This window comes from Bacillus rossius, chromosome 16 (genome assembly GCF_032445375.1).
Source record: "Bacillus rossius redtenbacheri isolate Brsri chromosome 16, Brsri_v3, whole genome shotgun sequence".
Taxonomy (NCBI): Eukaryota; Metazoa; Arthropoda; class Insecta; order Phasmatodea; family Bacillidae; genus Bacillus; species Bacillus rossius.
In genome coordinates this window covers 19,323,241-19,337,461 of record NC_086343.1, presented here as the reverse complement: position 1 = coordinate 19,337,461, position 14,221 = coordinate 19,323,241, and the positions used below count along the sequence as shown (strand labels likewise).

General features: G+C 45.2%; 1 protein-coding gene across 3 annotated transcripts in view; it reads left to right on the top strand.

The window, feature by feature from the left end:
• The window catches only part of LOC134540161 (protein-tyrosine sulfotransferase-like), a 32,730-nt gene that overhangs the window by 15,837 nt on the left and 2,672 nt on the right, over positions 1 to 14,221 (top strand). For 2 of the 3 annotated variants that reach the window (XM_063382706.1, XM_063382707.1), the window contains exons 2-5: positions 5,791 to 5,936; positions 8,864 to 8,994; positions 11,143 to 11,251; positions 13,484 to 13,678. In XM_063382706.1, coding sequence (XP_063238776.1) covers positions 5,811 to 5,936; positions 8,864 to 8,994; positions 11,143 to 11,251; positions 13,484 to 13,678 — 561 coding nt within the window. In that variant the 5' untranslated portion in view covers positions 5,791 to 5,810. Of the gene's footprint in view, positions 1 to 4,249; positions 4,639 to 5,755; positions 5,937 to 8,863; positions 8,995 to 11,142; positions 11,252 to 13,483; positions 13,679 to 14,221 lie in introns of those variants that run through there. The other variant, XM_063382708.1, reaches the window with a different exon arrangement.

Genomic DNA, 14,221 nt, shown 5'->3' with positions numbered 1-14,221 from the left:
GCGACTGTGAAATCTGAGCGGTGACCGTAACACTATATGGCGGAGAAATGAAGATAAAGGTGTTATGCAAGCCCCTTAAGTGCTTTCAAGAATCTGTACGGATTGTTTTACGCCTAAAAATTACCCTGAAAACACGCGTTTTAGGCATTTTAACGTTTCTAAAGATACAGTTTAAATACTTAATCCGAAATCAAAAGTATTTTTCGGCCCTCAGCGAACTCTTAAATGCCATTCGTAAACAGGCCCCACTCGGATATCTTGAGTAGTTTCGAAATCGCGTTGTTTTTCCTGAAGCTCTGCGCACCATGTGTGTGCCCGGGTAGGCGGGCCCTTAGCCTATCCTAATCGAGCGCTAAAAATTTAATGCCACGCCGGTTTATACAATGAGATAGAACGGAAGAAAAAAAGCGAGCATGAACTTCGGGGAACTTCGAGTGTGGCTCTCTCGTCTGTGAAATGAAGGCTTCCCCTAACCGCAAGTCGTTCACCAGTCATACCAACTTAAAGTTGTAAAACAAGTAGGTAACAAATTTCTTCCCCTGTGCACGGAGGTATTACGTCAATGGGGTTTGGTTTCTGTTTGGAGTCGATTGGTTAGTAATTGGATAGGTAAAAAAAAGTGCGTGTACTTTGTCATGAAATAAAATAAATTGTAAATAATTTGATTGAAAGGTGTTAATCTTTTCAATGTGTGAAAGTTTAATAAGTGTAATGTACAGGATAAACAGAACATAGTGGCCTTCTGTGCATATAACTTATGCGTCTTTAAAAGTTTTCGGGACACTTCTCTACGAATATGGTAGGTGTAAACGCAAGAGGTTGGAAGTTGACCCATTCTTACGTTACAATTTTGCGTCTTGCGTAGTGTATAAACGAGTATGTGAAAATGCCGCTATTGAACTTTTTGCTGCATCGCGCAAAAAAAAAAAAAAAGTTTAATATGCTGACATTGCGTGTACAGAAAGCTACGATTACCTGTTTTAATCTCGTATGCACTTGTTAATTTTAACTTGTTAAGAAGGTGAGCTCTTTAAGGGCCCCACCTATCTCGTCACACATACGGTGTGCAGAACTTCAGAATAAAATAACTACGCGGTTTTAAAAAACACTGCTCAAAATAACAGCGTTTTTAAAATCATTTGAAAATCTCCGAGAACGGATGAGTAGTTTTGTTTCCGTGTTTCCTTTTTGTTAAAACGCTTGTTTTCTAAATATATATATATATATATATATATATTTTTGCGTGTAAAATCTGATCCAGATTCTTGAAAGCACACTAGCGCATTGTATTACACTTTTATCTTAATTTTCCCGCCATCTATAAAGTTGTGGTTACCGCTCAGATTCATTGTTGGCCAATGCACGACGAGAAGACTGCACGCCAGATTCACAGAGTCCTGAGCTTGGTGGGGTAGAAGAATAACCAGTTACTTACTTTGAATTATGTGCAGGGGCGAAGCCGGGGAGGGGGGGGGGTTAGGGGTGCAACACCCCCCCCCCTTAGCACCAAATCTTTAATTAAATATCTTATTCATCACTCAAACAAATTTCATATTAAAAATTAATAAAATTGTTAGCATTACAATATTTAAATTTAAGTACCGAAAACTGCTAAAATAGCACTATTTTACACCTTAAAATCCAAATTTTCCCGGGGGAGGACCCCCTGACCCCCCGCTTTAATACGGGGGGGGGGGGGGGGGGGCATGCTTCTTAACACCCCCCCGTACGCAAATCCTGGCTACGCCACTGATTATGTGGCCTACAGCTATACGCCAAACAGCTAATGGGTCAATTTGCGTCAGTGCAATCATCAATTTCAAATCGTAGGTAATCAAATATCAGCATGTAAATGTCAGCATCCGACTACGCTACGGAGGTCGGCCAGCATCAGTTGAGTGTCGCGCTCTATCATCGCCTCACTTAACTCGAAATACGTCCCTACGTTCAGTTCGCCTCGGCAGCGGCGCTCCGCATACCTCCTCGTGTGTTGTGTGCTCCTGGTAGGAAGCGATGCATTGGCGCTGCGCTACATCGCGCGGGCTGCGGGCGTGCCACGTACCAACGCGCTCTTTGTACCTACCTACCAACCAACCTATCTACCTCCTACCTCTTCATGTTCTCCGGATACCAGACGGCGACAATGCGCACCGCCGCGCGCCTTCCTTACTCACTCACCTCTCTCTCTCCCCTCCCTTTATTTTACTGGGGCCGCACGTCAGATAAAAAAAAAATTGGTATAGTCTGTAAAGTCGGTTTACGGACGATAGTTTAACGTGAAGTCATAACAAAACATTGATGAAATAATTGCATACTTTTATGAATAAAATTGAATCATTTTTATTTTTATAATAAAAGAATAAATACTTGAAATTATACTAGTAATCAGAATTTTAAGATGCAAGAATTATTAACCTTTATTGCCGAAATTGTTGTTGTAATAAACAGTGGCGGATCCAGGATTTTGGTTTGGGAGGGGCTTGACCCATCAGGCTAGGCTTTATCAAGGCAAACACTAAAACAATAGTGGACCCAGATGCTTGAGCCCCTTAGCCCCTCTGGAACCGCTAATGGTAATAAACAATGAAAACCACATTAACTTTTCACTTCACTTTATAAACAGTCGACGAAACAGTTCACGTGTGATGACTTGTAATTAATTTTGAAAACTGGCGTTTAGCTATAAAGTTTAAATATAATTACGAACAAGTTTTCATATAAATAAACTGTAATCAAATATATATCATCAATTATATGAATCACCATAATTTTTTAGTCAATTGTAACATAACCTATTATTACTGCACTCGCCGACAGCGTAACGGAACAATGGGTGTGGTGTGTGTGTGTGCAGCCCGCCATGAGGTAGAGTGTAGAGGGTGTGGTGTGTGTGTGTGTGCAGCCCGCCATGAGGTAGAGTGTAGAGAGTGTGCGTGTGTGTGTGCAGCCCGCCATGAGGTAGAGTGTAGAGGGTGTGGTGTGCGTGTGTGCAGCCCGCCATGAGGTAGAGTGTAGAGGGTGTGTGTGTGTGCAGCCCGCCATGAGGTAGAGTGTAGAGGGTGTGTGTGCGCAGCCCGCCATGAGGTAGAGTGTAGAGGGTGTGGTATGTGTGTGTGTGCGCAGCCCGCCATGAGGTAGAGTGTAGAGGGTGTGGTGTGCGTGTGTGCAGCCCGCCATGAGGTAGAGTGTAGAGGGTATGTGTGTGCGTGTGTGCAGCCCGCCATGAGGTAGAGTGTAGAGGGTATGTGTGTGCGTGTGTGCAGCCCGCCATGAGGTAGAGTGTAGAGGGTGTGTGTGTGTGTGCAGCCCGCCATGAGGTAGACTGTAGAGGGTGTGCGTGTGTGTGTGTGTGTGTGTGTGCAGCCCGCCATGAGGTAGAGTGTAGAGTGTAGATGGTGTGTGTGTGTGTGTGCAGCCCGCCATGAGGTAGACTGTAGAGGGTGTGCGTGTGTGTGTGCAGCCCGCCATGAGGTAGACTGTAGAGGGTGTGCGTGTGTGTGTGTGTGTGTGTGTGCAGCCCGCCATGAGGTAGAGTGTAGATGGTGTGTGTGTGTGTGCAGCCCGCCATGAGGTAGAGTGTAGAGGGTGTGGTGTGTGTGTGTGCAGCCCGCCATGAGGTAGAGTGTAGAGGGTGTGGTGTGTGTGTGTGCAGCCCGCCATGAGGTAGAGGGTGTGGTGTGTGTGTGTGCAGCCCGCCATGAGGTAGAGTGTAGAGAGTGTGTGTGTGCAGCCCGCCATGAGGTAGAGTGTAGAGGGTGTGTGTGTGTGTGCAGCCCGCCATGAGGTAGAGTGTAGAGGGTGTGGTGTGTGTGTGTGTGTGTGTGCAGCCCGCCATGAGGTAGAGTGTAGAGGGTGTGGTGTGTGTGTGTGTGCAGCCCGCCATGAGGTAGAGTGTAGAGGGTGTGGTGTGTGTGTGTGTGTGCAGCCCGCCATGAGGTAGAGTGTAGAGGGTGTGGTGTGTGTGTGTGTGTGCAGCCCGCCATGAGGTAGAGTGTAGAGGGTGTGGTGTGCGTGTGTGCAGCCCGCCATGAGGTAGAGTGTAGAGGGTGTGGTGTGTGTGTGTGCAGCCCGCCATGAGGTAGAGTGTAGAGGGTGTGGTGTGTGTGTGTGCAGCCCGCCATGAGGTAGAGGGTGTGGTGTGTGTGTGCAGCCCGCCATGAGGTAGAGTGTAGAGAGTGTGCGTGTGTGTGTGCAGCCCGCCATGAGGTAGAGTGTAGAGAGTGTGCGTGTGTGTGTGCAGCCCGCCATGAGGTAGAGTGTAGAGGGTGTGGTGTGTGTGTGTGTGCAGCCCGCCATGAGGTAGAGTGTAGAGGGTGTGGTGTGTGTGTGTGTGCAGCCCGCCATGAGGTAGAGTGTAGAGGGTGTGGTGTGTGTGTGTGTGTGTGCAGCCCGCCATGAGGTAGAGTGTAGAGGGTGTGGTGTGTGTGTGCAGCCCGCCATGAGGTAGAGTGTAGAGGGTGTGGTGTGTGTGTGTGTGCAGCCCGCCATGAGGTAGAGTGTAGAGGGTGTGGTGTGTGTGTGTGTGCAGCCCGCCATGAGGTAGAGTGTAGAGGGTGTGGTGTGTGTGTGTGCAGCCCGCCATGAGGTAGAGTGTAGAGGGTGTGGTGTGTGTGTGTGCAGCCCGCCATGAGGTAGAGTGTAGAGGGTGTGGTGTGTGTGTGTGTGCAGCCCGCCATGAGGTAGAGTGTAGAGAGTGTGCGTGTGTGTGTGCAGCCCGCCATGAGGTAGAGTGTAGAGGGGGTGTGTGTGTGTGTGTGCAGCCCGCCATGAGGTAGAGTGTAGAGGGTGTGGTGTGTGTGTGTGTGCAGCCCGCCATGAGGTAGAGTGTAGAGGGTGTGGTGTGTGTGTGTGTGTGTGCAGCCCGCCATGAGGTAGAGTGTAGAGGGTGTGGTGTGTGTGTGTGCAGCCCGCCATGAGGTAGAGTGTAGAGGGTGTGGTGTGTGTGTGTGTGCAGCCCGCCATGAGGTAGAGTGTAGAGGGTGTGGTGTGTGTGTGTGTGCAGCCCGCCATGAGGTAGAGTGTAGAGGGTGTTGTGTGTGTGCAGCCCGCCATGAGGTAGAGTGTAGAGAGTGTGTGTGTGCAGCCCGCCATGAGGTAGAGTGTAGAGGGTGTGTGTGTGTGTGTGCAGCCCGCCATGAGGTAGAGTGTAGAGGGTGTGGTGTGTGTGTGTGTGCAGCCCGCCATGAGGTAGAGTGTAGAGGGTGTGGTGTGTGTGTGTGTGCAGCCCGCCATGAGGTAGAGTGTAGAGGGTGTGGTGTGTGTGTGTGTGCAGCCCGCCATGAGGTAGAGTGTAGAGGGTGTGGTGTGTGTGCAGCCCGCCATGAGGTAGAGTGTAGAGGGTGTGGTGTGCGTGTGTGCAGCCCGCCATGAGGTAGAGTGTAGAGGGTGTGTGTGTGCAGCCCGCCATGAGGTAGAGTGTAGAGGGTGTGTGTGCGCAGCCCGCCATGAGGTAGAGTGTAGAGGGTGTGTGTGTGCAGCCCGCCATGAGGTAGAGTGTAGAGAGTGTGCGTGTGTGTGTGCAGCCCGCCATGAGGTAGAGTGTAGAGGGTGTGGTGTGCGTGTGTGCAGCCCGCCATGAGGTAGAGTGTAGAGGGTGTGTGTGTGTGCAGCCCGCCATGAGGTAGAGTGTAGAGGGTGTGTGTGCGCAGCCCGCCATGAGGTAGAGTGTAGAGGGTGTGGTATGTGTGTGTGTGCGCAGCCCGCTATGAGGTAGAGTGTAGAGGGTGTGGTGTGCGTGTGTGCAGCCCGCCATGAGGTAGAGTGTAGAGGGTGTGGTGTGCGTGTGTGCAGCCCGCCATGAGGTAGAGGCGATGAGCCGCGGGGGGCGCAAGTTGGCGCTGTGTCTGGCCGCGGCGGTGGTGTTCCTGTGGCTCGTGTACCGCCTGCTGTCCGCCTCCTGCGGCCTGGGCCGCGGCGCGCTCATGCTGCCCAAGCAGGTACGTCCTCCGTCAGTCACAACTTACAAACACACAACATAGAATCTTCTAAGTTATGCGTTGCGTGTTTCTAAGTTATGTTTTTCTAAGTTATGACGTTTTTAAGTTGTGTGGTTATGCGTTGCGTGTTTATAAGTTATGACAGTTATATGTTGTGAAGGTTCTAAGTTATGACGTTTCTAAGTTGTGTGTTTCTAAGTTATGTATTTCTAAATTATGAAAGTTCTAAATTACGTGGATTTTTTGAGGTTTCTAAGTATGACCGTTCTAAGTTGTATTGTTTCTAAGTTATGTGTGGTTCCCCTCCATCAGCATCCCCTTACTCTCGGCCGTCATTCGCAAATTGGAAACACCCCCCCCCCCCCCCAATGAAAACAAGCCTAAAACACACTAACCCCAACGATCCACCTGAACGTGTTTCATGGACACAGACACAAAGACGTCAGCACAGGCGAGCACAGTGGGCTAAGGAGGCGTCCATTAATTAAGTGAGGTTTTTATGTGGAGAGGCGAGAAACAGTGTAAAATTGCGAGAAAAAAATTGGGTTGAATTAAATAAAACATGTTTCTCCGCTGAAATATGGCCAAATCCTTACACAATAATATTCAATGCGGCTATGCGAACGCTACAAAAGTCACTCTTGAGACCACACACGAGTCCCCCGTGGACTGAATTATAATGAATATTCCTTTACGAATTTTAGTAGTTTCTGTTTAAGTATTTTATTTGTTTGATTTTCTCACTGTGGTTCTAGACTACGTTCTGTCTTAAATAAAAAAAATAATTAAGCAAATTATGTTTCTTTTTTTAATCCAACGCAATCAAGCACATATTAACGTATTTACACTAAAAATACGTATTATAAAAAATCTGACGTTAGATTAGGGAGGGGGGAGGGGAGGTTAGAAGAATCGTCAAAATCGCCTTACGTAATTAATGGACGCTCCCTAACAACGACGAGACAGTTCCGACGATTTACAGTAAATGCAGACAGACAAAAAAAAATCCTGGGCAACGTAGCAAATATACGAACACAACGATGAAGATAAGCAGATATTATGGACAACACAATACTCCGAAGAAAACAGTAGGTTTAAGAGTGGTGTCGAAAATCATTTAGAATATTCTGATGGCGGATGAGCAGTTTTATTTCCGTATTTCGTTTTTAAAACTGTATTCGTATCAAGCGCGCCTCCGAGAGGGTCAGGGGTGTACGTGTGTCGGTGAGGCGGGATGATAAGCGCGACGCTCGCTGGTGCTTCCAGCGCGGTGTCTCCTCTGGACTGGCGTGCAGTCTTATAGTCGTGCACAGGACAACTGTGAAATTTGAGCGGTGACCGTAACATTATACGGCGGAGAAATGAAGATAAAGGTGTAATGCAAGTCCCTTTAGGTGCTTTCACGAATCTGTACCGATTGTTTTACGCCTAAAAATTACTCTGAAAACATGCGTTTTAGCCATTTTAACTCTTCTAAAAATTCAGTTTAAAAACTTAATCCGAAATCAAAAGTACTTTTCGGCCTTCAGCGATCTCTTAAATGCTTTTCGTAAGCAGACCCCACTCGGATATCTTGGGTAGTTTTGAAATCGCGTTGTTTTTCTTGGAGCTTTGCACACCGTAGTATGTGTCCGGGTAGGCGGGGGCCTTAACACTTCCCCGACTTGGTGGAACCCTTAATGCTGAGCCCACTAGGCTCGTTATAACGCAGCTTGCTTGCGCGCTCTTAAGGCGCTACCACACTGTCGAAATATTTGTCTCCAATATTTTTGACGATAGAGTTGGAAGGGTAGTATTTAATTGGAAAATGGCTACCAATTTTCTTAATAAAAAAATTAGGACACACAACCTCAAACATATTTTAAAAACTGTATAACTATCAAAGTTTATTTATGGTCTGATATATCTCAAACTTATCCATTTTAATCTCATTTTGAAATTAAATAAAGTATCACAGTTCTGGATGAATTTTTTAAAAACTTGTAATCCTATTTTTTAACATCTATAAATTTAACACGCAATAATATTCGTTGTATAATAAAAATAGATCTTCAGTGAATTTTTTTTTAAGTTACAAAAACATTATTTTCGTTTTACACATTAAAATTATTTCGCGTAAGACATTCATATCAACATTAATTTAGTTATTTCACTTGGATCGCTCACGTGTTCTTGGTCTTTTGAAAGATCCGTTTTCGATGGGCACGACTCTGATTGGATGATCGCATCCAACATCAAATAATATATCTTGTAACCCGTCCTATATGAAGAAAAAAACCCTTGCTGTAAACTCAAGCCATCTAACTTGTCGAACAGACGTTGACTGCACTGGTGACGTGTGTTTTCGTGGACGTCATAACGTTCCAGCTCCATTCGACACAACATATTGGAGGTTTTTTTTTTTGGAAGCGGAAGTCTGGTAGTGTGACAGTATGACAGGGTAACAGTTTGACAAGGGGGGGGGGGGGGGAAGCCTAAGATGCACATAAAGTTCTGCCATTCCCGATTACACCCGAACAAATTCACCTTCAGCCATCCTCGGGTTTATATATATATTTCTCTGTTTATTTTAATGTAGCTATACTAACCTAACTAACCGTCCATAGTGTTGTAAAGTGTTTTAATGTAGCTAACCTAACCGACCACTTTTAATATTTGAATTCATATTTTCCTGCGCAAAAATAAAAACAAATCCCGAAGTCGGCTGAAGGTGGATTGTTCGGGTGTAATCGGGAACGTCAGAACTTTATGTGCATCTTAAGTCTCCCGTGACAGTGTGACAGTATGGCAGGGTGACAGTGTGGCAGGGTAACAGTGTGGCAGTATGGTAATATGACAATGTAATGTGGCGGTGTGACTGTGACAGTGTGGCGGTGTGGCAGTGTGGCAGTGTGACAGTGTGACGAATGTGGTCGCGGTGTTCGCAGCGCTACGTGGTGGGCGGCGACAGGAAGGTGTACAGCTACGACAGGTTCATGCCGCTCATCTTCATCGGCGGCGTGCCTCGCTCCGGCACGACGCTCATGCGAGCCATGCTGGACGCCCACCCGGAGGTCAGGTGAGCTCGCTCTCTCTCTCTCTCTCTCTCTCTCTCTCTCTCTCTCTCTCTCTCTCTCTCTCTCTCTCTCTCTCCCCCTCCCCCCGGGGGGGCCTACCCGAGGCGAGATCTCACGGGGACAGCGCGTTTGTTTCCACAAGCTCCCGCGCACAGAATCACGACACCACGCATTTTTCAACACCGCAACTTCTGGTCCCAGTTCGACGACACACACCACAACCGACCCCCCGTGATCCAAATAAACGTGCGTGTGTGTATATGTGCAGGGGCGCAACAACAAGGGGGGGGGGGCAAGGGTATTTTGTATTTTGCCCCCCCCCCCCCTCTCTAAAACACCTTGAAGTGGGGGCAAACGGGGGTTAAAGAAAGTGCTGCGTAATAAATTTTTAGATGATAAAACTGCTTGAATAGCACCATTTTCCACCTTGAAATACAAATTTTCCCGGGGGGAAGACCCCCGGACCCCCCGCTTCAATAGGGGATCGATGATTCTTTATAAAAAAAAAAGTATATTCCCCCCCCCCTCCCCCTTTTGGAAATTTAGTTGTTGCGCCCCTGTGTATATGTATATAGTTCGCGGCCATTTACCTGTTATTCTTGGTTTTCGCCTCTTACCTGAGCAGCTCACCGACATTGTTGCTCGTACGTGCTGTCCGTCGTAAGGTATTTGTGCGCATACCCGCACTATGTAGGCGCTGCACTGTTCGCTCACTCTGAACTTCCCGGTAGGCGTATTTATTTATTTGTTTTTTACGTAGTACCCAGCGTGTCGACGCCACTCTAACGTAAGAAAATAAAAAGTACTTCACAATATGCCACCACCAGTTCTTCCAGACCCGGCGCCAGGAAAAACCCGCCCGAAACGAATGTCCCTCGTTCCCCGGCCGGTTCGCGACTCGCTTCAGCGGTCAACCGCCGCACCCACTGACTGCCTTCACTGAGCTGTTGAAAGTCCTCACCCATTCCACTGGCAACAGCCCGAAACATTTGAAGCCCGTTTAAATACGTGTCACCATATTACAACAACAACAAAAAAAAATACCGAACAAACCTTAATAAAATTATTGGCAACATTATATATTTTAAAAATCTTACACTTGACTCAATTACTAGTGACAGCTATACATATAACCTTCTGGAAGTAGTGGCCTTCGGCCAACAGAAAATAAAAATGGCAGTACTCGACACGGACTTAGAATTATTAAAATAAATACTGAACTACCTTGAACTATTCAATAACTAAATAAATCAATTAAAAAATTTATGGACGTCTTAAAAAACGCAATTCCACCATCAAGGACAAGAAAGTTGCAAAAACGTCACAGTACGGAGACGGAGACGTACCCGTAAGGATTAGCTCGGCAAATGCTGAGCTCTTCCGTTTACGTTGCTACGTGCGACCAATAGAAGCCTGGTGCTTAGCTACAGTGGTAGCCAGACTTGTTTACGTTCTAAATACGTTAAATATTGCTTCAACTATCTAGTGTTACATTACTACTTTGGTCTTTAATTTTTTTATTTCGTATGTAAATTCTGCCTGGCCTATGTTCTTGAAGAATAATTTTTTTTTAAATTAAATTAATATTTCTTAAACTGAAATGTGATCTGATTGGTTGCCATTTGTTAAGTTTACGTTCATTGCGGAAGCAGCAGACGCGATAGTGAAATGTTCCGGAAGATCCGTCTCAGTTTACGTGATCCGTCTCCGTCTCCGCCGACCTCCGTAGCGTAGTCGGATGCACACCGGCTTACGGTGCGAGGGGTCCTGGGTTCGAGTCCCGGGTAAGGCATGGGTGTACCATATATATTCTGATATTTGATAACGACTTTAAATTGAGATTCCCACTGACTACGATGACCCTTTGGCTGTTGGCGAAAAGCTGGAGGCCACATAATCGAAAAGAAAAAAAAAAAAGTCTCCGTCGTCATTGTAGAACGGTCCTTCTGGACTCGCACATCCGTCTGTAATTTTGAAGACTATCTTTTTCTTGACACACTTTTTTCCCCCCATTCCATTTTATGCTATAATCGGATTTGATGGCAATGAAGTAAATTGGGGGTTTGAATGGTTAGTTAGCAAAATAGATTGGTTCCAAGGAAAAAAAAAAAAAAATTTTCTGACATTGTCTGCCACTGTGTTTATTCCAGATGTGGTCAGGAGACCCGAGTAATTCCTCGCATCCTGCAGATGAGATCTCATTGGCTGCGCTCCCAGAAGGAGAGCTTGCGGCTCGAAGAAGCTGGTCTGTCCAAAGAGGTGCGTTTATTTATTTATTTATTTATTTATTTATTTATTTATTCAATTTTTGTTCTGTAGATCCCATATGGAGGTAAGGACTCCGGGATATAGAACAAGTCAAAAATTACAAATATATACATATATACAAGCAAATCGTACAACCTCATAAACTAAATATTACAGAGTACTTTTACATTTCAAAAGTAAGAAAGAAAGATAAAAAAAAAAAAAAAAAATGGGTACATAAGAAATTGTATAAACTGAAGTCTAAAGCTCAGAGTGAATTCAGCGTTCCGTTTGAGCTGCAGAAACAAGGTGTAGCAGGGTGATGTATTTCGAGCTGACCAAACAGAATGATTGTTAGTGGGATCAACAGTTTATGTCTTTTGTTCTCATTGCATGTATTTTTGCAATTTGCAGGGGGGGGGGGGAAAGTAAGAATAACTTTGTTGTATTAGTAAATGCTCAGAATACGCATTAAGGTGGAATAAGAAACCACGTACATGGAGAAAAAAAAAAGACATTTCAGAATGCGTGTGGTATGGATACATACATAACACATTTGTAAGAGACAAAATTTGCCAAAATGGTATTTTAATTCCTGGGAAAAAAAATCATGTTCACCTCTTTTACCAATTATTATTGACCCTCATAGGTAAATGTATCAACACTTTGACTCACCGCTTTTAAAAAAAATAATAATTTTTGGTGGGCTTTCTCAAGTTGGATACCTTAGAAGCCTTTACCAAGTTCTGTTGTTACTTAAGCATTAGGTGTCATCTAATGCAACTTTATTGATATATGATATCTGTTGGTGCTACCCTTATAAAACTCATAACTTAAATATACTTAAAATGCAACCAGCACACAACATTTTTTTAAAACTACACTTTCAGTAAGTGTTCATACATGTTTTCTGAACACTCAGGTCTACTTTATATTGTCATCTGAATACACATGTAATATGATTCATAATTTGGTGAAAATCTTTTGGCTGTAAACATTTATAATTACAGAAACTTATTTTTTAAAAATTGTGTTTGTGTGTATGAAATGCTTAATAGGAAATATTCATAAATGCAAGTTTCTAAAAATAAAAGAAGATACTTTGTTGAAAGACCTGTGTAGATTCTCTGTAAAAAATTCACCGGAAATGCATTGTGTACTTCCATCTGGCAGGTGCCATAGGTGCATGGAACAACCAATAGGTTGAATTTCATTTTTGAAGTGAAACTTCTTTGGACGTGATGCAAAAATTTCAAGGCCGAATTTTAATGAAACGTTTCTAACGCGAAAAGAACAGAGAATAGGTACTTGGGCAAAGATATATAAAGATAGCACTATGCTATATACGTTGCTGGGCTTCGTGTAGATTCTCCTCTTTGAATGATGATTCGCCACCCATCCCCCCCCCCCCCCCCCAAAAAAAAAAATGGAACAGAGAGACAGATGAATGAAAGAACAAGACAGAGAATGTGCGCATGCACTGGTTTCAGCAATATATATATAGGTACCCTAAGCAGCCAGCTGTGAATGCCTTGAATTTTATATTTGCTACCAGCGCGCTCGCATTCCTTCTTGTTCAACCAGCAGCGTAGAGAAAGCTGTTGAGACACTCCCTGCATTTCCCACATAGATAGTGCTACCTGTTATGAATTTCATATTTTGTTCAGAGATTTGGCGTGTTCCAAACGGCAGAATAGTTTGAAGAAATAGTAACATGCACAGTGTTATTCTTTATGGTGTGAGCATTTCATTTGGGAGTAATACATATTTATTGTTGATTAATCATTATCAGAATAATAATTTTTCTCTCTCTCTGCCGTTTCACCCCTTACAATATACTTACGAGCCGAGTTTTGAATTGTAAAAAGAGTTTCCACTTCCATGACGCGTACTGAGTTACACGTGCTTATTTCTAAACAACATAGATATATTCCATGAATATGTTTTCCAGATACAGTAAGATTTTTTTTAACTTAAGAATATTTGTTTACAATTTGCTCATATTTTTTAGGGAAATGGGAGGCATTTGTGGGCTGGTGGGGTGGGGAGGGGTTGGGAGGGCTGGGTAGGGGAGGGGAGGCGTGGGTAGGGGAGGGGAGGGGTGGGTGATAGTGGTGGGGAGGGGTGGGGTGGTTGGAGGGGAGGGAAGGGAAGATCCCAGGAGGAAACAGTGGTGAGTTATCCGGCACAACCACTACCGAAGTCGCGTGCGTGCGTAAGTATGTGCTTTGTGACGACCCGCAGGTGCTGGACTCTGCCATCGCGGCGTTCTGCCTGGAGATCATCGCGCGGCACGGCGACCCGGCGCCCCGGCTGTGCAACAAGGACCCCCTGACGCTCAAGTCCGCGAGCTACCTGGCCGAGCTGTTCCCCGAGGCCAGGTTCATCTTCATGGTGCGCGACGGGCGCGCCACCGTGCACTCCATCATCTCCCGGAAGGTACGTCGTGCGCTGGCCCGGCTCCACCTAGGACCGCGGCGGGAAAAAGGGAAAAAGGCACACAAGTGATTATAGTTAAGAACAGGGGTGTAGCCAAGGGGGGGGGGGGGTTTAGGGGTTCAACAACCCCCCCCCCCCCCCCCCCCTTAGCCCCAAATTTTTAATTAATTTCTTATTCATCACTCAAACCAATTTCATATTAAAATTAATAAAATTTTTACCATTACAATATTTAAATACAAGAACCGAAAACTGCTAAAATAGCACTATTTTACACCTTAAAATCCAAATTTTCCCGTGGGAGGACCCCCGGACACCCCCCCTCCCTCACTTTAATACGGGGAGGGGGGGGCATACTTCTTAACACCCCCCATACACAAATCCTGGCTACGCCACTGGTTAAGAACACTTGATATCACACTAAGTGAATATCTGTTGAGAATATTTGTAGCAGAACAACAAATACCTGGGAGGTATCAAGTTTAAAATTCGAGAAATAAGTCCTTAAAAAGGGCCTTAATGAAGGGAAAAAACAAAACAAAA